The sequence below is a fragment of the Anopheles merus genome, chromosome X, assembly GCF_017562075.2.
Source record: "Anopheles merus strain MAF chromosome X, AmerM5.1, whole genome shotgun sequence".
NCBI lineage: Eukaryota > Metazoa > Arthropoda > Insecta > Diptera > Culicidae > Anopheles > Anopheles merus.
Genome location: NC_054081.1, coordinates 847562 through 873458, shown reverse-complemented (window position 1 = coordinate 873458; position 25897 = coordinate 847562). Strand labels below are relative to the sequence as shown.

Genomic DNA, 25897 nt, shown 5'->3' with positions numbered 1-25897 from the left:
TGCGCGTGGGTGTGTGTGGGTGTGTGTTGGTGTGGGTGGTTCATACATTCATTGTTTTTGTTTTCGTTCGTGGTGGGGAATGTTGGAAAGGGGATGAGCAGGATGCATTAGATCGTCGGCAAGATGGCGGAATGAAGAGCCACCGTTAACGAAAGGAAACGTTGTTGATCGCGAATATACAAAAAAGGTTCATATAGTGACACACACACACACACATACAAACACCACCAAACACACGGGACACGGGAGAGGTATAAACAGCAGCCGACCCCAGGAAAGCCATTATGCGTCCACACACATACATACGCACGCACGCGCGAGCGGGAAATTAACGGGAAGGCGCACCCCCAACAGGGAAGGATTAGAGCATTGTATGAGCAAATGGTGATGTATGCATGTATACATGTGTACAGGGTTGGTTTTTGGGCGCGCGCGCGTTTGAAAAGGATCATACACACACACACAAGGAGCGACGCGTGGGAGGCACAGGCACAGACAGCAACGAGAATGGGGAAGATATGGAAAAGAGAAAAAAAAAAGAAAAAAAAAAGGGGAAAACCTTGGATTAGGACCATGCTGTGGCTGTTATCGGTCGTGCGAGGGGGGGGGGGGGAGGAGGCAGGGGCAAGGAAGGGTGTATGTGTGTGGGGTTGATGTTATGTGATGTTTAAGGCGATGCGCCCGATGGGTAGGCGCGGAAGAGAGCTCGTCCAGAAGGAGCAAAAGGATAAGGTGAACCTGGGGGAAGGGGAGGGGGGGGAGTAAAGTGTGAGCGTAAGTAGTTGGTGGATATTGGCGAAGGGAGGTTACAGATGGTAAGGTTTGAAGCATACGAAAACATGAAAATGATGGTGATGGTGATGATGATTAAGATGACGGTGACGGTGATGGTGATGACATGCTGCTAATCGTGATGGCAAACGGTGAAAGCATAAAGGTAAGCGCAAATTTCTCGTGCTGCGTGTGCCGCGTGGGCATTGAATAAAGGAGGGAGGTATCAAAGCAAAAACACGCGTGCTAGAGCTGTCCCGTTGGGGAGGAGATGGCAATGAGCACCGTGACCGCTTCACAGCGCTGACAGAGTTGTGTGCCCACTATAAAGAAAGTTGTGCGTGTGTGTGTTTGTGCGTGCGTGTGGGTGTGTTGTTTGTAGAGGTGGGTGGAAGAAGGGCAGCAATTGCACCACGCGTGTACTACTACGGAAATACGGAGATAGATAGTGGATAGGAAGCAACTAAACAGTGGGGAGAGAGAAAAGTGCCGGCGACGACGACGACGACGACGACGACGACAGGACGCGGAGGATGAAGGGGGAGAGGGGGTTGGCCGGTTTTGCTCCATCCGCCGGACGGTGGTGCTCCAGGTAGGTGGTCGCGTCGGTTTCGGGATCATTGGGAGACGGCCCTCCGTCGGGGAGTCTTACCTGCGGGTCGTCGCTAGTGGCAGCCGTGTGCGCTACCACCCCATTATTCGTGGCCGACACCGGGGGCGCTTCCATCGGATGCTCCTGGTGCTGCTGCTGCTGCTGCTGCTGCTGCTGCTGCTGTGTGTGCATTATTACGCCATTGCTGTTACCTTTCGTGCCGCCGTCCGGCAAGCTACTGTTGTTAGCGGTGCCGTGTTTGTTATTTACGCTTTGCATTAATACTGTACGCGGTGCAGGCAGCGGAGGCTGCTGCTGCTGCTGCTGCTGCTGGGCGTTGGATGACGTGTGCGGTGCAAATGAGGAGCTAGGTGAAAGTGCATTAGCCCCGCCAGTTACCTTTTGCTGCTGTTGCTGCTCCTCGACCACCTTCGCCGCCGGTTCGCTGTCGGGCGGTTGGTGGTGTTGGTGATGGTGGGCCTGCTGGGCGGCAGCAACCTGCTCCTGACCGTCTTCGGCCGTGCGCCGGTACCCGGTGTAGGTAGTGGCTGGTAGAGAAAGGGAGAAGGGCGATGTTAAAACGTTGCGTTTTTTTTTCCCCGTTTTTCGTTTTTGTGTGAGTCTTTTGTGTGACCTACCGAGCCGATTGGGCAGGTAGGCGCCGGCAGCGGCGCCGGGAGGCCTATTCGGACCGACGACGGGACTGCGGGGGCTGTGCAGCGGTTCCAGCGGTCCCTTCACTTCGCGCTGCACCACCAGGCGCACGAAGCGTTGATGATCGGTCAGCAGCTGCACCGCGTAATCGTGATGGGCGTTCGTGATGTCGACTCCGTTAATCTAAATAGAAACAAAACAAAGGAAAGAATGTATTAAACAGTGACATCCAGCACCTGCCAAATATGCGCCACTTTCGCACTTACCGCCAGCACCCGATCGCCCACCATTATCTTGCCGTCCTTGTGCGCCACCCCGTTCTCGGTCAGCCGGGAGATGTAGATACCCTCGGAGCCGTCCTTGAACGGTGCGTGGCCCTTGCCGCCGGCAATGCTGAAACCTAGCCCCTGCCCGATCTGGTCCCGGATCAGCGTCGTGTGCAGGATGATCTTTTGCGTGATTTCGTTCCCGTTCGGCATGTCCAGGGCACCACCACCAACACCACCACCAGCACCGTTCGGCAAACCGACCGTGTTGGGGGAGAGGGCGCCCATGTACGGTGGTACGCCCGCACCGTCCACGGTCGGCAGCCCCAGCGGTGCGCCCACCAGGGGCGGCGGCTTCAGCGCGTCCTGGTCGGACACGCTGATCTGCGCGACCGAGCCCGTATCGTCGAACACCGGATGGCCGATCAGGCGCGTCACCTCGCGGGCAATGTACAGTATCAGCACGGAGCCGCACGCCTTCAACACCTCGACCGCATCGTAATGGTCCGCGTCCTCCACGGAGATACCGTTCACCTTCAGCACCTTCGGAAGAGAGGAAAATCGGGTTCAAGCTAGGTGCTTCGCTTTGCTCGTGTACCGGTGGTCTCTACTCCTCTGCAGCCGTACCTTATCGCCGACCTTCAAGCCGGCCAGGTCCGCCGGGCCCCGCTCGGTGACGCGTGAGATAAAGATGCCCTCGTCGTCGCCCTTGAACGGGGTGGAACCGCGCCCACCCGCAATGCTCAGCCCGAGCCCGGCGGACGTACGCTCGATGTGTATCTCCAGCCGTTCCTCCTTCAGCGCCGTGTACGTGTCGAGCGTGTCTAAAACGGCAGCAGAAAAAAAGAGCAAACCAGCTGATTAAACAGTTCCCAACCGAATGCTTTCCTACGCCAGTAGCAGCGCTGAGCTGTGTGAAACAGGCCAGTTGGGTGATCTGGGTTGTCGGCTTCCCGACTGTCTCACCGGGGCCGATGTTTGAGGAAATTGTTTTGCTACAATGTTACTGTGGGACCGGGGCAATGAAATTGTAACTACAATAAGGCGGCAGCTCGATGCCGGACGGCCAGCGGGATGTCAACCTTGAGCTGTAGTTGCGGCGGGGCGTCCGTGCCGAATCGTGTGTTTATTATTCCGATGCACCGGCCGTCTCGCGCACGCCACCGCTGACCCGCTCATGCTTTCTTTGCGACACTCTGTTTGTAAATTGTTACCACCCCATATTTCCCACCCCTGCATTGCTAGTTTGTATTTGCTTTTGGAGCGGGGAGAGGCATTTAGTGCTGATGTTTTGCTTCCCATTTTTTGCTTGCAATACCGTGGAAACGTTGCTAGATGGCAAATGGTTACTTTTACCTTATTATTTTACTGTGAGCTGTACGTTGTGTTAGTTTACGAGAGGGTGGAAACAAATTGATTAGTATGTTGTAAGCGACCACAACTGGAAAGGAACGTACACGGCAGGGTACGTACTATTTGTGGGTTTGTTTTTGTGGCCGGTCGATACGCTAAAAGGGTGGTCCGTTCAAAATTTGATCGATTGAAACATTGTTGTGCACTAAGAAACGCTCCTCAAGCTTTAATTGACCTAAACGTTCAAGTGTGATTCCAGTTAGATTCCCGAAGTTCGACAAATCGATCCAATTAGTGCAACATTCGCAAAAATAAGGCATCCACCTGCAGCAAACTGATACGGACGCGTTTTTTCTTCCCTCGAACGGTCACTTCGAGTAGCTGCGCTGCCCGTAATGCGCCAATCGACCCTATTTTTAGATAGTTTGCCAAGCTGTGTTTTAAGAAGGGCTCAATTCCTCCGAATCGGCCCCACGTGGCTTTCGTTTCGTTTTTTTTGTGAATGTAATAGACTGCTAATAGAGTGTATTTTGAGGAGCAGAGGTAATTCTGGGGAGGAAATGCGTTTTATTTTCGACTTGAATCGGGCATCCAGCATAACATAAGCTGAAAATACGACCGAATGTTGGACTTTTAAGAAAGGAACTGTTGACAATCTCAACCATCAATGAATTTGGAGTGCCGTATGTACCCGAAGCTTCTGTACCGAGCAGAATGTATCTGGGTGAGTGCTCAACCCAACGTAAACAAACGCCCATTTTCGTTTGAATAAAGGAAAGAGCTAAAACAGTTATGCTTTCCACATGCTGACCACTGGATTTGTCGTGCAAACGGAAAAGCAACCCAGCTAGTGGACATTGTTCGCTAACTGAGATGACAATTTCAACTGTCAGACGATACTTGCGATTGCGTGCACTGAGTGTACTGTTTTCATGCACGTTTGTTTCAAGGGAATAGTTGTGCGTTCGTTCCCGGATGTTTTACGTTAACTGGGATCCATTCCAGTGGCCAGCGAACAACCAGTTAAACAGCACCCAATTGGCGAACACCTACCCAGTACCCAGAGGTAGCGAAGATCGTAAAATCTCCGCACAAGCACGTGGGAAGCATGCTAATGTTAAGAAGCCAATAGTATCAAGCATTTCTTATATGCTTTCAACGCTTCTGATCGTTGCTTTGAATAATCAATTAAAACTAAATTCCTCCCAAAACTCAACCCTGAAGAGCTGGACGCATGGTCCGTTGAAGTTTGTAGCAAGGTAGAAGAGAACTTTACCAAACCTTGCCCACACACACAGCATGATTCATTTTAGCATCGGTTCCAAAAACAGGCCCAACACAAACACATACAGACGGCACTCGCGCTTGGCACTAGGCTCGCCATGGAGCTGCGAGTGTGTTGGGCTGGTTTCGTCACCTTATCGTGCTGTGACGGGGCGCTTGCACAGTGTTATCTCCGCTTACCGTCGTAGACTTTCCGCTTCCCAAACATCGGCGACGATGACGACGACAGCGCGAAAGTGCCACCGCCGCCACCGCCGCCCTTACCCGCCGGCCCCGTCCGCCCATCCTTGACGGCGGTGATGATGCGGATGCGCCGCTTGTCGTCCTTCCGGCCGCCCTTCTTCTTCCCGCTCGACAGGATGCTGGCGGGCGGGAGCGACCCGCTGGTGCCGCTCGACCGGAACGAGGACGCACCGGACGACCGGCGGGACAGCGGCCGGCCCGGTCCCTTCCGGCCCGGGCCGCCCTTCCCACCGTCCTTCACTTTAAACTTGACCGAAAACATCCTTCCCCCCCGGGGTTTATTATGCCCAAAGCACACGCACACACAGATACACTTGCTTCACACTTTTTTTTGTTGTTGGTTCTTCTTTTTGGGGAAGGCGAACTATTGCGCGATCTCGCGGCTGAAACGACGGCGTGGTGTGGTTTATTTGAGCGTGCGCACAACACTAGCGGCCCCAAGTGGGGCAGGGTTACTCGCTACCGTGTGGTACAGGCCAGCCACTGTTAGGCCACCTTCAATTAGGGCGAGCCGGCGGGACCAATTTGTAATTACGACCCTTACGCTGCTGCCTGGCACAACAACGCTGCCAAGAGAGATCGAACCCGCATCGGCAGGGCGTGACTCATCGCACACGGATGAGGAGGGTGGTGGTGGTTGGGTCAGGGGGTTGATGATACCACCCCACTACCAAGCGTCACTTAAAGCACCACAGAGACGTCGTCGTCGCCGTCGAAGGTTGATTGTTGTTGGTGCGTCTGCGGCAGCACGCACCACGCCCTACTACAGCCGATGCTATTGTTTCTTTTCTTCTTTGCTCGCTTTGCCACACACAAGCTCCAAAAATCTTCACACACTGTGTCCCACGGTAAAGCGACAGAGGATATCTCCTCCGTCCGTACACACGACCACAGGGCAGCAACGTTCCCGGTGATTTGTCAACCTGTCGCGGCGAGCGCATCCGCGGATTCCTTCTGCACCCGATGAGCTGGTCCCGCGAGTCCCCCCACCCTCCTGGGACGCTGATAACGCGCTGGTACGGTGCAAAGAATGTGATAAAAAAAACAACACACACACACGCGCGCGTTATCTTTCGCTCCCCGCGGGAACTCGATCCCGCGTGGCGAGCGAAAAAAGGCGAACTTTCCTTCCGAATCGGCAGAGGGCGGCCGAGGGACGGGCTTACCGTGTGTGCGCGCCAGGCATGGCAAATCGCCCTTCCAGCTGCCAACTGTTGGGTAAGTTGATACTCATGGGTTTGGAGGGGGGGGGGGGGGGCTTATTAAAAGTGTTGGCGACTAGTGGTGCCGATGATACCACCTCCATCAGCTGACCATATGGGTCAAATTCAAATTAATTCGCCGCACGTATGACATCCATGCGCAGTGCGTCTACGTGGTACAATTGCTATGACCGCGTGCACTTGCGTAAAGTATGTAGCCTACTGCAAGCGTTAATGAAAAATACAGAGTCTGAAGGAGCTGACGATACAGAGCGGCATCGGACTAATTTGTGTTGACCAATTGTTGCTTCGTGTACCATTTGCGAACACACCATTTGATCGATAATCTCCAACCGAAGCATCGAATATCTTTTAATAGTGTTAAATGCGATAAGTTCTTGCTGACTTTATATGCCAAAACTAAAAACGATTGGAGATAATGAATTGGCCCCGAGCGTACCTGACCCACTTAAACGGTTCAAAGTTAATTGTAATGGATAATTTCTGCTTAGACATATACGTAACGAACAAATAGTTATGTCTAAGGCAATTTGAGAGGTTTCCAAAATAAAACAAAAAATGTTAAGAAATTCAATTAATTTGGACCATTCCGATGAACACGTAAAGAGGGTATTTCAATCAATTGTTCCAAGGAGAAGTAGCACACGTAGAATGCGTTAATCTAGCAAACAAATTGTTGTCCGATATGAATGTCAGTCACTGTAGAAATGGATTTAACATCAAATAACGTGCAAAATACATGTGAAATTGGAGCCTACGTCGGAAATACATTAAGAAGTTAGCAAAATGCTACTTCAAAGTGAGTTCCCAACAATGCATGTAGCAGTTTCCGAGCAGCTATCAAAGTGGGTATAATATACAGGTGGGTTTATACTAAGGTGTATGTATTTAGAAGGTTGATATTTATCGCTTTTGCTGGGCGACATTGTGGGAGACACATCCCTGCATACAAATTTCCAAAGTGTATGCAGACCAGGTAATGTCATAGCCTATTTTTTATGACCAAATTTGAATGACACTCTGATCTCTCTAATGCATCTTGGGATAAAAGAAAACACGACCTTGTTTTGACATCTTTTCGAGCAGGTACTCGAATCTAATTCTAGCTTTGCGGTTGAAATAATCTAGGCTGAAAATCGCAGACTTGCTTTGTGTGTAGTTATGGAATGTTGACATGATTTCAGCCGCCAACTGTCAAACTCCATATAAAAGAAAGGTGTCTAGTATCGTGAAAGGCTCCAATATTCAGCATTCATCGGCGTTTGATTGCTTTGTTTTGAATGCTGAAATAATCTAGGCTGGCAATCGGAGCCTATGGTTTCGCGTGTGGATTTGTGGTGTAGTGTTGACACGATTTCAGCCATCGACTGTCAAACTACATCCAGAAAGACTAGCTAGTATTGTGGAGCAGCCCCCCCCCCCACAATTATTGAAAATGTGTGTGTGTGTGTGTGTGTGTCTATTGATTTAATGTATGAGTCTTAAATTTCATTCCAGGTTGCTACAGGGTTGTCTCACCGTTTCTATGCCAACAACATAAATGTCAGAATACACTTGTTTGCATAGGTTTCGATTTTAGTTTTTCGGTTCATGGGAAGAAATTAATTTCTTTGAAAAGCTGCAGATAAGTTGGCTACCTCTGCTCCGTTATCGCCCAGCGCAGGGCTGATAACGGTGCCAGTGTGTAGAGCACAGGTAGGCAAACACCGCCCTGGGACCCACACCAGTCACCACACGCATGCAGTGATATACGAGAAATGAACACACCATACACGTACACACACATATGGCACACAGAAATGAAACCCGCTAAAAACCTTGACACAAAATGGCTCTCGCACTCGGGGCAGCGCAACCAAACAACAAGGCAGGTTGTTGTTGTCATCGCCCCTACAAGAACAGTAGCGGGGTAGTACCGCACCCCAAAAGGGTGCTTCCACACACACACACTCATAAGCGATTGTTTGTTTTCCACCAAAACCCACGCACACAAACACACAAACGAGCATGGCAGAATACGCACTGACTGCACGTACGCGTTGATTATGGGACCGGAGCGGGGAAACAGTGCGGTAGTGTGGTGGAGAGAAGGGTTCGGTATGTTTAATTTCATGTTTATCGAAAGTACCGGGGCCCTGGGTGTGCTCTGGGTGCCTTATCTAAATGGTGGTAGGTTTCGCCGCTTGGTGTGTTACTCTGTTTTTTTTTCTGTTGCTCGACGACCAAAACTAACGTCATTGAAAAGCACATCGATATGGACACGGGCTGTTAACACAGCTCCGTGACCGACTGCGTGGTGATGACTGCATATTGTTATACATGTAGCTCGCTAAATGGCGAATGTCGTCTTCGCCGGCCGCATTGTTCCGACTGTCAGGCACGAGACGGCGACCACACGCCCCACGTTCTCTCCCACATCCGACTGTCCGGCTCAGAGCTAAACATCGACGAAGGGGGCCCTTTTCGGTGCCCCTTCAGATGCTAATTACCAGAGGTGCTCTTCGGAGCTCACAGGCCGAAGTACTCATCGTCAAGGTAGGGCATAAAAAAACATGGTGTGAACCCGCCGCGCGTCCGCCACCCTGGCTGTACAAACAATCTTGCCATTTGCTAGTCGGTCGGTTTTGGCCCATCAGCAGCAACCTTAGCACCTGATCTGTTTACTCTGCGCGCCGCCTCGTCAAACATTGGCCCCCGACAATACGCCCTTGCCCACTTCCGGGCCGCACCACAAGGGGAAAACGGGTCCACATACCACACACATGCTCGAGAGAGTCAGCGCTGCTTATCTTATCGCCCGAGCAATGTGCCGATGACGACGATCGGAATGTGGTCAACGATGTGCGGCCCGCTCGTGCAGCGAAGACATGTGCCGGAGAAGGCCAAGTGGACTCGGAAGCAGTCCAGATGCCAGCCGAGATGCGGCTAAGATGATGTAATGCGCATTGGAAAATGATGTAACAACGCCGGGGGAAGCGGAAAAGGTCACTCCGCTGCGCAGTGACATCATGGTACCCACTGGCAGCCTCAGCTGCTCTGGGAGGAGTAGTAGCAGTAGGAGTGGGTAGTAGTTTTGGCACTACTTTGGGCGCCACCTACCTTCGGCGATGCTGGCAGTAGCGGACGGTGGCACCGGCGGCTCCATCGCGGGATGCTCGTCCAGCTTCGGCGGGGTCATCTCCTTCAGCTTCAGCGAGTTAAACATCAGGTTCGTGTTCTTATCGGTGATGGTGTGATGCACCCGCTTGTTCTTCAAGTGGTGTGGCGTATCTCTGGAAGGAGGGGAAGGGTTAAAGAGAAACAATCAGTAACTGTGTTGCGGTGCAAAACCAAATGAGAAAACAAAGACAGTGTACCTGCGATGCAGCTTCGATATCGGCTTTTTGCCACCGTGCTCATCGCCGTCCTCGCCGTACTGCTGCCGTTCCGGGTCGTCGTCCTCGTCCTCGTTCACCTCGAACCCTACCCGCTTCTCGTACCCGTCCTCGTCGTCCTGTGCCCCTTCGATGCCGCCGCCTGCCTCCGCCGATCCAGCTGCTGCCTCGCCCTGCTCCTCGTCGTGCGGTATCGCATGGCCCTGGATGTCCTCCATCGTCGCCGTCCCGTAGCCGGACCGGTTCAGCAGCGACGGCCGGGAGGCGCTCTCCTCCGACAGCGTGTCCAGATTGCCGGACAGGTCGTCCGACTTGCGCTCCTTCGCGAACAGCTTGTGGGCCTTCATCTTCAGCTCCTTCGGGTGGGGCGTGTTCTGGCGCACGAACGGCGTGTCCCGGTCCGCGCCAAAGTCCTCGGTAAACTTGACCGAGTGCGTGCGGGACGCTTCCCGCTCCTCCCAGTTCTCCGAGTCGGTGTCCTCGCGCTGGCTCGGGTTGGACGGGACGTAGCGCTGCTGGGGCAGCAGGAAGCAGGTCAGCACCTGCTCGTTCGTCGTCTCGTCCACGTCCGGCTGGAACGTTGGCACCGGTTGCGACTGGTTCTCCGACAGCCAGACCGCCTTCAGCTGCAGGTTGACGAGCGAGTAGGGCAGATGCTGCAGCAGGTTGCCCGACACGTCCAGCACGTGCAGCTCGCCGCAGTTGCCCAGCTCGGCCGGCAGCCGGGTCAGCTTGTTCTCGCGCAGGCTCAGCACGCCGAGCTGGCGGCAGTTGCCGAGCTCACTCGGCACCGCGACCAGCGAGTTCCGGTCGACGTTCAGGTTGTTCAGCACCAGCATGTTGCCGACGGTGGCCGGCAGCTCGCTCAGGAAGTTCTCCGTCAGGATGAGCTCCTGCATGTGCACGCAGCACCCGATGCTGTCGTTCAGCGTGTGCAGCCGGTTCTGGTCGAGCTTCAGGATCGACAGGTTGGTCAGCTTCGAGATGCCGTTCGGCAGCGTCTCGAGCAGGTTCTGGGAGAGGTGCAGATCGGTGAGACACTCCAGGCCGCCGATCTCCTCCGGCAGCTCCTCCAGCCGGTTCTCCGACACGTCCAGGCAGACGAGCTTCTTGAGCAGCCCGATCTCGGGCGGCAACCGCAGCAGCTGGTTGTGGTCGAGCCAGAGCTCCTGCAGCGACGGCAGGTAGCCGACGTGCGACGGCAGCTCGTCGATCTCGTTGTCGCCCAGGTCGAGGCGCTCCAGCTTCGTCAGCTGGCTAATTGACTCCGGTAGGTTCTTCAGCAGGTTCTCCCGCAGCTCGAGCGACACCAGCTTGGACAGACTGTTGAATGGAGGGGGGGGGGGGGGAAGGAATAGTCCGGACGATGGAAAACAATATTTGTGAATGTGTTGGAAGGAAGTTGAGACTCTTTTTAGGAGCCAATGTATATGCCAACGAATATCTTAAAATTATACCCAAAGCCGGCTTCAAAAATGCAACGTACGGCCTCTGCATCTCAAGCGCTCCTGGATATAGGTGACACCACTCAGCCAAAGCTTATTGAACCTTTTTTTGTGTTTTGTAGAACAAAAACAACGATATAGCAACACAAAAGATCTCATAGTGGAGAACATATTTCAACCCCAAAATTGCATACATTCTCTCCCGGGCTTCCCAGGTCGGTGGATGAGACCCACCCCCGGGTACACACCGTCGTGCTACTACACCCTTTGTACTTTCATTGTTCCGCCGATTCCCCGTCCGCTGCCCTCAGCTCTACCCGCCTTCAAAAGCGTTTTGGGATGGAGAGATGATGTTCAAAGCACAAAGAATTCGCCCATTCAAACGGCGGAAGAGGGGGAAGGCGTTCTGGTTCGCTGAGTTTAGACGTTCCGGGCAGTATCAAACACGAGGAAGGGTAAGGCGGCGTGGGGGAGCGGTGTTGGGAGCGTATAAACACTGGAAAAAGCAAGGGACGGACCTTACGGGCGCGTTTGATGTGAAGCAAACCATTGCGCTAGGGTTCCGTTATTTCATCTAACCGCCCCTCTTTCCTCTTCCTTCATTCTCCTGCTCCCAATATTCCCACATTTCCGTGGGGTACTTCCGTTACACTAACACTTATGGTGCTGTGCGGCGCATGGTAGAAGGAGAGAGAGCGAGCCGAAACAGAAAAAAGCGAGCGGTTTGGCGGTGGTTTATAGAATGCTTTACCTCCCACCCCATCCTCGTTTTTCCGGTTCTTTACTCTCAGTTCAACGCACTACTTACCAGCCAAAGTCCTGCGGTAGCGAGATGAGCGACATGTCGTTCAGGCCGAGCACGGTCAAATTCCGCAGCTGGGTGAAGCCGGCCGGCAGCCGCGAGATGGGATTCGAGCTGAAATCGGCTATCTGCAGGCTGCGCAGATGCTTGATGTCCTCCGGTATGTCGCCGATTTCTGCAAACGATTGTACGGGGGTTGTAAAAGCGGCATTTGCTTGGAGCGCTAAACACACCACGTGGCCTGGGACCACGCTTCAAGTGCAACACGTGGGCGTGGGATGTTGGATGGGGTTGGATATGAGCACTCACCATTTCGGGACACGTCCAGCTCGACCAGATTGACGAAGTTCTGGATGTCGGATGGAATTTTGATAATGTCATTGTCGCTCAGCCCGAGCTTCCGCAGCCGGTAGAGGCGAAAAAAGCCCTGGAATGGTACGGAAAAATGAGAAAAGTACGGTCAGTGATTGGGAAATGACAGCAGCGCTGTGGCCTGTGTGTTACGGTACAATGAAATAATTAAATTATGCCCCTGCCAGCCAGCCAAAGTTGACGGGGATAAATGGGAAGTAATTGGACAGTTTGCCTAGGATTTTCTGGGCGTCGTCGTCCTCCTCCAATTCGCGCAGTGCATCCCGAAAGCCCGAAATTTGCGTTCAAAATGGAATCACAGTCACACAGAGGAACGTCTCCACCCCCGGTGGTGATGCTCGGTTTTCAGCACGTCCAGTCCACACAAATTGGATTAAAATGGGCCAGCGCGCTTGGTAACTCATTAACTCGTCCGGCCGACAACACTTTCCGGCTCTTCAATTCCACCGTTCTTCCTGCTCTTTTTGCCATAAAAATAACACCAAAAATCACCATCCCTTCCCTCTGTGGCGGATGGATTGATTCCAAGATATGTAGACATGCTGCACGGAGCACGGAGCACTGCAATAAACACGCAACTATAGGTTGCAAAAAAAAAAAAATACGCCACATCGCGCGCCTGCAGCCAGCTGTGCAAATATAAAAAGAGTCTGGGCGCGTCTAAAATTAAATTAACATGAATTGATTCCCGCTGTCCGGGGAAGTTGCCGGGTGTGTGCCACCGGGATTCCGGAACGTGCTTTGCCGCTCTGCCTGACTGACGCACACTTTATAATAACATTCGGGCGGCAGGCAGTGATTTGAGCCGGTCGCTACTGCTGGAACAACAACAACTGGGAGCTTGGAGAGCAAGAGATCTTCATTTTATTTTATTTTTTTTTGGCCCCAGCTTTACAGCCGTCATTCTGGAGCGCAGCAAAAACACAATGTGTGGGGTGTAATGCGTGCGCGTACCCCGAATGGGTCGTCATATTTCTTGAAGGAATTTAAAGTATTATAAACAACCGACGCACCCCACCGGCCGCGTATAGTGTAAACAAGCTGGAGAGCGGGCATTGGTTTCCCAATGTGCTTGTTGCCGGGTGCTGTACGCGCGTACAGCAGGTCCCCCGGATATACATTGTCCTTGATAGAGGGAGAGAACGAGGGAGTTCGTTGTAGACTTCGTATGAGCGTTATTTCTCGACATATGTTCACAAGAGAGCTGCAAACTCGGGCGGTTCTTGGTCGTTGATAAGATGCTGAGCAGGTGTTTCAGAGTAGGCATAGTTAACGTTCAGTCGCTTCAATTCATGCTTCAACTCCTATCAATCTATAAAATCTCCAAATCGAATATAGGAATTCTATTCCGAAGCCTTCAGATCTGATCATCACAAAGGTTACATCAATATCCTGGTTATTATTCCAATCTAAAATTTCAAACAACTTTCAATTATCAACAACACATTAGATCTTGAAGACGACGAGCTCTATTGTGAGCATACTAAGACGATAGGGAGATACATGAGATCTTCTAGACGACGAGCTTTATTGCGAGCAAGCCAAGCAGAGAGGGAGCTACATTAGATCTTCCTTTATGTATCTGCTCTAAATAGCAAGATTCTTCATAAGCCTTCAAGACAAAACAGTTATATTGAAGACCGTATTGAAGTTATCTTTAGGAGATGAGTGAGAACAATTCTTGGCTTGATAACAAAGCATTTAGTTGGAAATAGCATGGAGTCTAGTTCATCTTTATGACGCAACTCGAATTGTATCTCTAGCTCATCATGTGGCGACGTTATTCGCTGGAGTGTGCAAGTTCTCGGAACAGATAACGATGATTCTTGCATATGCAAGTCTCTGGATGTACCATTGGAATAAGGGAAACTAAACAAAATAAAAAATGATTCTTTTATTGTCACCCTGCGTATCATTAAGGGCTGCTGAATGTCTTCTATAGGAGATATGTATCAAGATGTTAGACTTTTAATTCTGACACCTTTGCATAGTTCTAGCTCCAATAAATTGGATTTCTAGCTCCAATAAATTGGAGACATTTCAACGATTGTTTTATGATTCATTAGTTAATTTCAGAATTTGGACAGACGCCTAATTTAGATGTGAGATTCTATAGTTCTATAGTACAGTAGTGTAGTTTCGATGTGAGTTGAAAAAACGACATAAAACTAGACCCTCAAGAATCGAGATTCATTGTTCGTTGTTGTTCAACCTCAAATTGTTACCCTGGACGCAGCTATAACCAAGAAAACCATAAACAATCGCGACTTACGCAACACGATTGTTTAGCTCGCCAGTTCGAGAGTATCCTAACCATTTCCTGCACTACCCTCGCATCCTGTCGCACAAGGACAAGGAGGATCCCGCGAGCACGGGACCGAGCGAACCACCAAGAACGGGACAATCGCAACCAATGTTTAATTGCATTTCGCTTTTCCCAACAAACCATTTCCTGATCTGGGTCGCGCGATGTATCAGAACGCTCCCGTGTCACCCAGTCGTTGCAGCTTTTTCCGGCAAACCGAGGGTGGGCGCCCCAGGGAGGGCAGAAAAAGGGGGGTGGCGCACACGAACGTAATTAAATGTCGAGAAACAAAACACCACCGACCGCGTGTTGAATTGGAAAACTCACGTTTGTGTGCTCGGGGGAAATACTTCCATAATCGATCGAACACTCGTACTGTGATAAAAAAACAGGAAGTCGAAGGTAGAACAAAAAGCGCCAACTAATGCTAAGTGCAGGCTCCCGCGGGGAGGGGACAATACAACACAACCCCCCTCCCAGGGGGGATGGATGGGAAGGTAGGTGGTGCAAATTCATCAGCAAACAACACGCTAACGGACGGCAGCGTTCTCTTCTCCGTTGCTCGATTGAGCTCTGCGCGTCCGCAATTAACCGCAAACAGCATTCCTTCGGTCTGTGGCCGGATGTCGTGGCGATGCGATTTCCCGCCATTCCCCCCGTCGCACGCTCCCTACCGCCTGGAACCACATTGACAGCATCCGAGGTTTTCCGTTTAGTGGCAGCACACCGAGCGACAACAGCATTAGAAAAGGTACACACAGCGCGAGGAGATACACAAGCATGCATGCACCACACACCACAAATAAAATGGAGCATTTAAATGCACGTGCACGTGTGCAATGTTTGAGGCAAAGAGCGATCCCCCCTCCCCCGGCTCTCAGCCCTTCTTTGGTCCACCGCAAGAAGTGTGCTTCGCGCGCTGCTAACCAGCATCAGCAGTAAGAGATGGGAAAACGGAACGAGAACTGCTTCGTTCGTTCAGTTCTTTCGAGCTATGGGTGAACGCAGTTCGTCATGAACTCATGAAGTGAATGAACGCATGAAGGATCGATAAACTGAGGCAAAAACAGCAGCTATTTGCGACTTGCCAACCGGTTGGATGACCACACGAACTACATTCCACGTTCAGTTCTTCATAATGAGCGAACTGGGACGTTCAGGATCGATTTCAGGATCGAGTCAATTGTGAGGAGAATTGGGATACAACCCACCCACTCTCTGTGACTCTGTTTAGACAGCCCACTCGTGCTCTGTCTCAATTCAATCTTTTCTGATCCAGCTCAGTTACTAAGTTCTTTTCTTGAGATTCACTCGTTTGGAATTCAGTTCAATGTGAATCAATGCGAATAACAATCCCAAAAGAATGAAACATCCAAATCAAATGAATAGTGCTAGAATTAATACAAACTCTTTCTGATGAGAGAACTGCGACGTTCAGGATCGAACTGTGACGTTCAGGATCAGAAAAGAGGTCAATTCTGAGGAGAATTGGGATGCAATTTCTCATCCAGCTCAGTTACTCAGTTCTTTTCTTGGGATTCAGTTCCCTCAAATCTAGGGGAATAAAATTCCCAAAAGAATGAAACACACAAATTGAATGAATAGTGCTAGGATTCATACAAGCTCTTTCTGATGAGAGGAATCCATACATTCACATTCAGGATTTAACTCACACTACAACTCTTCCTCAGTGCACACATCACCAATCGGCAGCGATAGCGCAACTGGTGTCTGTGTGTACTGGGTGTGTATTTCCACGCAGCAAACCAACAATAACAACAACAACTAAAAGCAACTGCCAGCAACAATTAGAGAGCCTTCAATTCCGCTTATTTCGCTCAACAAAAACAAAGCAAAAAGACACCCACACTCACCTCCCCACAAAAACACATTTCCAATTCAATTAATTGTTGTTTTTTCCTAGCCACACAAAGGCGGGGACGAGTAAATCGGAATCGGAAAATCGGTTTCCGTGGTTACAGAGAGAGAGAGAGAGAGAGAGTGAGTGAGTGCAACAGGAACTCGTAGCGGAGTGGCACATATTCACACATAAATGCATACAACTGTCGCGAGGATTGGTGGCCAATCTCCCCCCCCCTCCCCCCCCCCCCCTTGGCACACCCCCATCACTTCCCTTTTGTTTCTGTTTTTAACCAACCAACGCTCGTCCTTCAGGAACGAAACTCCGATGTACGAGTTAATGGTTTCTAGGTTGCACCATGTGGCTGCATGTGTGCCCGTTGTGTTCTTTCTCTCCGGGCCAACGCGACCAAACCCATCTGGTGGTGGTCGTCGGAAACCCCTTGCAAAGCTGGGAGAAAGAGTTTTGGAGCTGGGTGCAAGCGGGCGGAAACCAATCGATCTCGTGTGTGTGTGTGTGTGTGTGTGTGTGTGTGTGTGTGTGTGTGTGTGTTTTTGTGTGCACAGGAGCCTGCTGTTCGGGGGAAAACAACCCCACGGGAAAGGGGATGAGTGTGAGTGCCCACAGGATGTGCATCCAGGAGTGGGTGTACACCGATATCCAGGCAGCCTTGGTTTGCTTGTTAGGGCAGCAAAGTTACAACGTGATTATGTAGGACAGGACCTTCGCTGCAGCCATGCTGCTTTTTTCCACGTATTCTGCGCCAGTAAAGCTTCGCCTAACGAGCACGGGACACACAACACACCGCCACCGTCATCATCGTTATTGATGTGCAACAGGGAGCAACAGCAGCAGGGAAAACAGTCTGCACATTTCAGGAAATTTCATTGCAAAAACAACCTGCCCTAAAACCCTAAAAGAAGAAGGCACAACAATGCCCCACTACACCGGGGGATGCATGCGGATTAATTTGTCAGCAGTAAGGCAGACGCCTAACAGTAGGCAATCCGCATGACAGAATTATCTTTTTAATAGGTTACCTGTCAATTTGAACAATGCTATCGCGCGTGGAATGCCGAGAGGCGCTGGGAGGGGAGGGCTGTACAGTGTTATTATTAGCTCGTGTGCCCGCGCGAACCCGGCAATGGGGCAGGAGAGCATCCGGGCCGACGCAAACCGTTGCAGTGCCACAATAAGTGCCGAGTGGGCGGGAAGTGGAAGCGAATCCTGCGCTGTGATTTGTCCTGGATTCCCTGGCCGCTGAGTGAGGGGTTTCGCGAAGCTAGACACATTTCGAATTGGATTGGATCCCCAACATCTGTCCCCTGTCCCCTCTCCATTGTCCCCCGCCTTCAAGGTAAGCTTCCTCGAATGCAACATAAATGAACCTACGCTTTCACCTGGCACTGGAAAAAAAACAGAAACAACTGAACGGAGCCACATCCTTCTATTTCTGTGTACAGCAGCAGCTTCGTGGGATGGTTTGGGAGATTTTCTTCTACCCTGCCAGTCACCCCTCTTGCCTCTTCTTCCCATTGCATACAGGGAAGAGCATTTCCCCCGCGGGCATTATAAATGTGGATTATATATCCATTTTTCCTGCCACTAGTTTATTCTGCACCCACCCACACACACATACACACAGAGGCCCAGTTTCCGGAAGTAAAGTAATGAGCCGAGGAGGAGGAGGAAGAGGAGTAGGGATGGGGCATCCCCAAACAACAAAACCGGCGCTGATGATGAGGTTATGGCATAATGGACGAGAAAGTGCTCGCAAATCGCAAAAGCGTGTGTGCGGGGGAGTGCGCGGGCGGTGGGGGGAGGGGAGGGGGATGGAGGGTTGGCAGTGGTCCTCTCTGCCTCCAACCACTCGTCCGTGGCCCACAGGAGGGGAAATAATAATATAAAATAACAAGCATCGCGCGTGGAAAACCTTGGACCTTGTGTGCTAAAAGCTTCACCCGTGACCGGTTTTCCTGATGCTGAGCGTACTGGTGGGTGGGAGGATGATGAGGAGGAGAAAGGAGCGGAGTTAAAGTTTATTTTCATATAATGCTTGCTGCCGCGGGCTTTTCCCGCTGCTCCTGCTGTGTGCGGGCAAGGATAGGCGCAAACATCCACCTGTTGTGGATGCAATTAGGGGCCGTGCTTTAACCTCACTTTTGCTCCCGCTGCAGAGCGCCAGTAATCTAGCAGACACGAGCCACTAACCTGCTGATACGTTGGCCACTCAATCAGACAGGGTGAGGTTCGTGGTGGTAGGTTAGTGTTAATTTGCTAAAAAGAGGTACTATTTCACGCGCGAGCTCGATTTCACACCTCTGAGGGTTTGTTTTTGTTCACTGCAAGGTGGCAGTAGAAGCAGCTCTTGCTCCTGTTTTTTTTTGTGTTCGGGTAGCAAGACTACGTGCCACAGAGTGCAGGCATGAGCTATAAATATTGTTCAGATTGTCTTGATGAAAATCTTTGTTTTTGGGTGTGTGTTGAATCTTTGTTTTCAAAACCATGGTTGGTTTGTAGAGCCTAAATATACAGCGACGACAGTCCAAGAAGATACCTAAGGGTTTCTCATTGACCTCGCACATCTTCAAGAGCACCTTGGTGACACCCTGCTGGAAGACGAATAATTCATGCGCCCATCCATCGATGTCAAGCCTCTCTCCAACACGGGAACCTCATTTGCGCGAGTGTTTAAGACCTCCTTGCATACAGATTAACGGAGTTGACCGAGCACGTGCGGTCTTTGTTCGTCGCGTACCCGATCGACGCGGAAGATACAAATGCCAACCGACGACGATGACGACGGCCGAATATGCTTATGACTGGAATGATATGCAAAAAAAAAAACGAGCAGGCAGCGGGCTCGTAACCGGAGCCGCGCGTTCGCGTCTGTTTTGCTCCACTCGATATAAAGACAACGATTCACAGGCATACGCGGTTTGTGGCGCACGCACAGAAGCAGGGGGGAAGCAGTAGCAGTGCAAAAGGCCGCACAAACCAGTCCAGCGCTGCACCATCACCACCACAGCAGCAAGAGTTAAGATCGTTCCAGGTCGATCCAGAATCGATCGAGCTGTCAATTAGCCTGTCAGACTACCGCACGGAGGAGGGGAAGGGGGAGTCGTTTTCATGTTTCCTCTCCACGTTTCTACCACGCTCAGATAAATCAGCGCACAGTTCAGGCTCTGCACGGAAATGTTCGAAAACAGTATGCCTTTGTGTAGCCATCCCTTTCGCTGCTGTGCTTAGGTAGGGCTTCTTTGGAACGCATCGCATAGGCTTTGATGGTCCGGAAGCGTTGCGGAGGAGCAGAAGTACACACGCAAGTATGCACTTGGGGCAGATGCGAACAACGCTCGGCTAGGTTCTGGAATGGGTCAATCTCAGTTGGCCCATCAGTGTGATTTCTAAAATGATTCCGATCACGGAGAGTGCGGGCAGTAACATCAGATCCTAAGATCAGATGGAAGGTTCTAACTTTTAGGTTTGTTCTTTTGCTCCAATCAGTGATAATGGCGTTTTAACTTGAGGAACAATGCCTAATTATTGAATTCCACACTATTTCCTTACACAACAATCCTTCTAAGAAGATTCAAGCAATGTCCGTGAAGAAGTTTTCTTGGCCGGGCATTCTACATTTTGTCTAGGTCACAATGCCCTCCTTCTTATCCAAGTACCTTTTACCATTTGGACTGTTCCTCCAAGCTGTGTCCTTAAATTCTGAGTCGTAAGCTGTGCAAACAACTTTTAGACACATTGGATCTAAGTTTGAATTTGACTGAAAGCATTGTTCAGTCGGCTTGAAGTCTATGATACCACTGCAATCTTTGGAGCTAGCACGGGTCATATGAGTTGAGAGATATTGAAGTACATCCACGAAATGTCTGCAATCATTGTAACGATTCCAAAGACTCAAACATACCAGATTGAAGAGATAAAAAGTCTGAGTTACATACTGCAAGACTTGAAGTAGTCTTAAGTATCTCTGATATTATTTATGGATTAGACCTGGAAACGAATCTCTGGGGATTAGACCCTACTCTAGTGCATTGCCGTATGGAACACAGATGTCTTTCATGAATTGGCATTGCGAAGAGATCATATTTTCAGATCTACATGATATAATTGAGATGACGAGGATGATGCATTACAAGATGTATTCAACGTTGTTGTGACGACTGGAGCAATCGACAAACGTCTGAAATGCTCAACACATTGCTAGAGCTGCTGTTTGTTAGCATGCTGAGTTCTTGAAAAAGACGCTAATCAATGCTAATATCACAAGGCTCTGGTTAACGTTTACATGTTGGCAATGTGTTTTTCAAATCAATCGAACACACTCCGCGCTACATTGTTTATGCGTCAACGTACACAAGCTAAGTAAGATCAATTGTTGGCACAGCATGACGAGACTGACTCGCTCTGTCTGGGCAAAAGGTGAGAGCTATCCCGGATGGAAGAAAGACGAATTTGTCAAGCCGTAACTGGTACAGTTACAAATGTCGATGTGTGCAGCAAAAAACCCTCCCCAGACCAGATATGCTCCACTGGTCTTCCACTTGAAGAACATAAGCAGACACACACACACATACACAATGTGACGGACAAGGTAGCGCGGTTCAAAAGGCCGATGTCACATAAGTGGCAACAGTTGAATGAAACGTTAGAATGGAAAGCAAGCGAATGACGGTGTTGTTATTCGTCGTCGCGTTCGCATGTATAGCTATGCCCGAGTCACACACACACACTGAAACACAAAAGCAACAACAACCACAACGGTCTGGAAAACTGGTCCGCCCCATTCTAAACCCCCGAGTAGACCCTTTTCGCTGGCTAGTTCCAAGCGCGCAGTGCGGCGAAAAATGGGTGAGAAGAACGGAAAACGGGGTAGATGATCGCTTCTTGCTTTCATCAAGCGCCGCGAGCACCTTCCCATTCCACCGATCATGGCGAGAGATCGGTAAGACATTCAGCTCTTCCTCGCGCTCTCTTCTGTCGATTGCTCGCTCTCTGCTCTGAGCGGGAGTTGGCTCTTTTCGCTTTACCGGAACATTCCGGATAGGGTATGACGACATCCCAAAACTCCAAGTGTACGAGAAACTCCCCCTACCACCGAATACAGCTTGGCGAGCGCTTGGTGGAACGCTTTCCCGGCCGTCGTCTCCAGTGTGGCCAAATTAAGACACGAAATAAAAATGGGGAACACAACACAGCGCGGTTTGGGAATTTTGCGGTGGTACACTGGCAGATTTTTTTATGTTGCTGCTTTTTCCCGCTGAGTGGGTGTAAATCGAGTATTGTCTTGCAGATATAGCAGAAGCTCTCTGTTTCACAGCAGTTGAGATGCGCGCAGATGAGGCAGTAATGATCTAATGGTAGTAAAACAAAAAGGGTTCAAAAGAACTTTAAGTGCTCTTGAATGTGTATTAGACACAAATAGTTCGGATCTTAGACTCACTTAGCAAAAAAAATCATTAGGAATTGGTCTGACGAGGAGAATAAAATACTATTCTTCAAATCCCGCGTATCAAGGAACTTCCACAAATAAAATAGTTCTTTTTTGCAAAAGCTACAGAATCTATGCATCTAAGTAGTTCAATGTTCAGAAATTCTGAGACGTTCAGAAATTCAGGTAATTCAATTTCAAGCAGAACTGTATCTGTGTTATTTCCAAATGAGTTCCATTGGATGCCAACCTCTCCAATCTTTTTAGGATCACGGACCACTTGTGTTTGAAAATACATCTGCCGCGGTCCACATATATTAAGTGCATATGTTTAGTAGACTAAGTTCGAAACTTTTTGATCAAAATCATGCTCACTATTATTCTAGAAATGTCTGTTGAGAATTTATGCTTGATTGTGAGAAAGAATCAACGATATGCATTGTAATAAGCTTTTTTTTCTTTCGCGGACCTTGTCTGTTTACGTCACGGACCACATGTTGGAAGCCACTGTCAGGCCATAGATACTTTCAGAACCTTTGGCAGAATTTTCCAACAAAGTTTTAACGGGCAAAACACTTTCAAATGCTACTAAAACCAATAGCAATATCACTGATTCGTTCGCAGGTTCAGAATAGCTTCATACAGGCTTAGGTTCACGTCGTAAAAAAAAAAGGATTTTATTATTCCGTTCGTTTGCATGATTGTGAGCCAGGGGCAACATCGGACAGCCAGGATAACCACCTGTTGATGTGATGTTTAATCAATAGTTTGCAACAACTCATTACCCCGTTACATCGCCAAGCGCGTCTTAATTGCTTATGTAATCGTTTAATGAAACATTTCAATGTGTAGAATCATTGGTTTAGTATGTATATGGAATACAACAAAAAGGAGCTTAATTAAAACATTTCCATCTCATGTCATACTACAACTTATTGGAATGGATTGGAACTCTTCAGATATTTCCATGATTTTGGTTGAAATTTGGCCAGTTCTTCTTACGGAATGATGTCCACTCGATTAAATTGTAAAACCTTACCACGGCATAAGTCTGGAGAGTAAAGTGCACCCCGTTTTACAACCTAGCAAACACACGTGGTACTATAATCGTATCCGCGTGTGCAATGACTTGTTTGGTTTGTTAGTTTTGCAATGAAATGAACTCAACAAGAACGCCGAGAACATTTGGAAATGACGACTCATACCCCGCCCACAAGTTGCTGTTGCTAGCCGAGGCAAATGCATTGTGCTACGTGGTTAAGAATTTATTCCCACTTCCTTCCTGTTGGAAGCTCAGTGTTGTTCAGTGCGCATTTCAAAACCCCAAAAATAGACGATTCTGTAAGTGGCGTGCGGCGCCCGGTTTTACTGCAACCAGATGTGGCTTCTTGGTGAAACCCCCGTTGGGTTGGGTTGTTTGTGCTGTGCTTGGGGAATGCATGTATCACAGGTTGGCGAAATGGTTGACATTGAAACGCTCAGCAGACGATACCAAACGTGGAAGATTCAGTGAGTTCTTCCCGTGATTTTGAATAACCTCAGAACCCAATCTAACAGCAAAACACAGTGACGCGATGCCCGTGTTTGTTGCTGATCTATCTGATAAGGAGGACCCAACAGCCCGACAGCAGCACCAGAGCACGCCCCGAGATTAGCTGTTACACATGTTTTTGTTTCGTTTTAATGGCTACATGCCAATACGCGCGATAAGGAAAATCAAAAGCATACGGTTGGGGCAAGCTGGAGCCCGCGTGGAATGTTCCGAAGCGTGACTCATCGCTCTACGGTGTAGCAGAGACCTACCTTCGGCAGATCGCGAATGTGGTTCGCGTCGAGCAGCAGCTCCTCCAGACTGTTCGAGTAGCGGAAGATCTCCTCCGGCACGTTCGGCAGCGACGAGTGCCGGTTGTCGACGTACTCGATCTGCCGGTTGCATCCCTTGAATATCGGTATGTACTTGAACATCCTGTCGGCGGCCTGTGGTCCTGTGGTCCCGCGGCGGGGGTCGAAAAAACCGATGCCCAACCGTACAGGGCGGGGTTGGGGGGTGGGGGAGGACTCGATCCACACAACTGTTTCACACTGTTTCCTGCTGTACTTCTTATTCTTTTTTTTCTTCTTCTTCTTCTTCTTCCGCTTTCGCTCACTTGCTTCTTCCGTGCGTCGTCGCTCGTCCGCTGCTAGCGTTTGCCGCTAGAGTGAGGAGAGGAGGATGCGGGGTGGGGGGGAGGGGACCTTTAACCACTGTCCGTCGCTGTCGCCTGTGGTCGCGCGCGTCCTCCTGCCGGGCTGCTTCCGGCGTGCGATCGTCGATCACTATCACTACCACCACCACCACTACTGCTACCACCGCTGCCACCACCACCGCCTCCGCAGCACGTCGGGCGCGTTTTGGCAATCAACATCAACACCGTCGCCGCCTTCGCTCTCTGCGCGTCCGCACCCGCATCCACCCCCTCCGTTGCTGGTGCTACTTTTTCTTCTTTTTTTTCTTCTCCTTCCCGTCGTCGTCGTCGTCTTGGCGCGTGGATCGGCGAACCTTCTGGGCTCAAGCCGTATTTACTAGAGGGAGATTTGCGTTGTTTGTTCAGCGATGGTTATGATTTGGGCTTAAGACGATCGTTCTTATCGCAACAAAAAAAAAAACGCACGCACACACACACACATACACACAATTCTGTGACAATGCAACACCACCCAGAACCGACCTGCCCTAATGCACACCACCACCGGGGTGCAGCGCAAACGTTCCTTTCCCTTTCTGTGTGTTGGGCGGGGAGAAGGAAACTCAGAGCGACTGGACAAAACAAAAAATGCAGCCTAAAGTAGAAGGAAAAAGGGGGGGGGGGGAATAAGGAAATTATGTTTTCCCGGGGAAAAATAAAAAAAATGCACACACACACACAAAGGAAGGGCCACCCGGATGGGGCATAAATTATTCATTCGCCTAGAACTCCCGCGTTTCGTTGGTGTGACTCACGAAAAATGGAAGAACGTATCCTTTCGAGCCAAAAAAAAAACACACACAGACACACCTATATACCGGGAAGAATTGTTTCACTGTCACACACACACGGCAGACACAGCCACAGCGTTGGTTGTAATGGGTTGATTGTAGGGACGAGTTTTTGGGGTGGACCAGCAAACAAGCAAAACAATTCTCACTCGCACTGAAAGGCAGCGATACAGCAACAACAGCCAATTTTCCCACGATTTTAGCTATCTGTGTGTGTGTGTCTGTTCACCTCAAATCTTCCTTTACATCGGTAGGAACAATGAGCGAACGAAAAAAAGGACCTAAACGAACCTACAGCAAACTGCTCGACTCCCAAAAAACGGGCTTGGGAAATTCCGTCAACTACTGCACTGCTTACCAGCACGTGTGTATGTGTGTGTGTGCGTGCGTTTAGTCACAAGGATGACACAAAACAATGGATCGCCTCTTGTCTGGCCGACGCACACAGCAATAGTAGCAACGGGCTGATGCTCCAGCAAGACATCAACTGCTCCGTCCCCTGCCGCGTGTGCGCGACCCTTTGTGTGTATGTGTGTGTGTGTGTGACGGTACATCCCAAAGTGCGTAAGTATGCTCCAGAGTCAGCGCGCGCGCGTGTATGTATGTGTGTGAGTGTGTGGATGGATGTGCATTTCACTACTCTCTCTTTCTCTCTTTTCTCTTTCCAGCACCCTTGCCAAAGCGGTAACCAAGTGGTCGTTTATAATTCACAAACTTCATTTCATATCTTTTTTTTTTGGTTACTTCAACTTCTATGCTGCTGTTGCTCTCTCTCTCTCTCACACACACTCTCTTTCCACAATCTGACCTCTTTCCCACGGCACGAAGCGGCTCACATCGGTCACAAGAAGTTGATTGAAGTGTGGCTGACCGGGATGAGGGCGGGGAAG

General features: G+C 50.1%; 1 protein-coding gene across 14 annotated transcripts in view; it reads right to left on the bottom strand.

The window, feature by feature from the left end:
• The window catches only part of LOC121593153 (protein lap4), a 51259-nt gene that overhangs the window by 23087 nt on the left and 2275 nt on the right, over window positions 1-25897 (bottom strand). For 10 of the 14 annotated variants that reach the window (XM_041915304.1, XM_041915277.1, XM_041915313.1 and 7 more), the window contains 9 exons: window positions 23795-24553; window positions 12317-12434; window positions 12014-12182; window positions 9743-11083; window positions 9486-9658; window positions 2911-3107; window positions 2284-2826; window positions 2002-2200; window positions 1424-1911 (listed from right to left, as the gene is read on the bottom strand). In XM_041915304.1, coding sequence (XP_041771238.1) covers window positions 1424-1911; window positions 2002-2200; window positions 2284-2826; window positions 2911-3107; window positions 9486-9658; window positions 9743-11083; window positions 12014-12182; window positions 12317-12434; window positions 23795-23956 — 3390 coding nt within the window. In that variant the 5' untranslated portion in view covers window positions 23957-24553. Of the gene's footprint in view, window positions 1-1423; window positions 1912-2001; window positions 2201-2283; window positions 2827-2910; window positions 3108-5100; window positions 6103-9485; window positions 9659-9742; window positions 11084-12013; window positions 12183-12316; window positions 12435-23794; window positions 24554-25365; window positions 25449-25897 lie in introns of those variants that run through there. The other 4 variants (XM_041915364.1, XM_041915375.1, XM_041915296.1 and 1 more) reach the window with 3 other exon arrangements.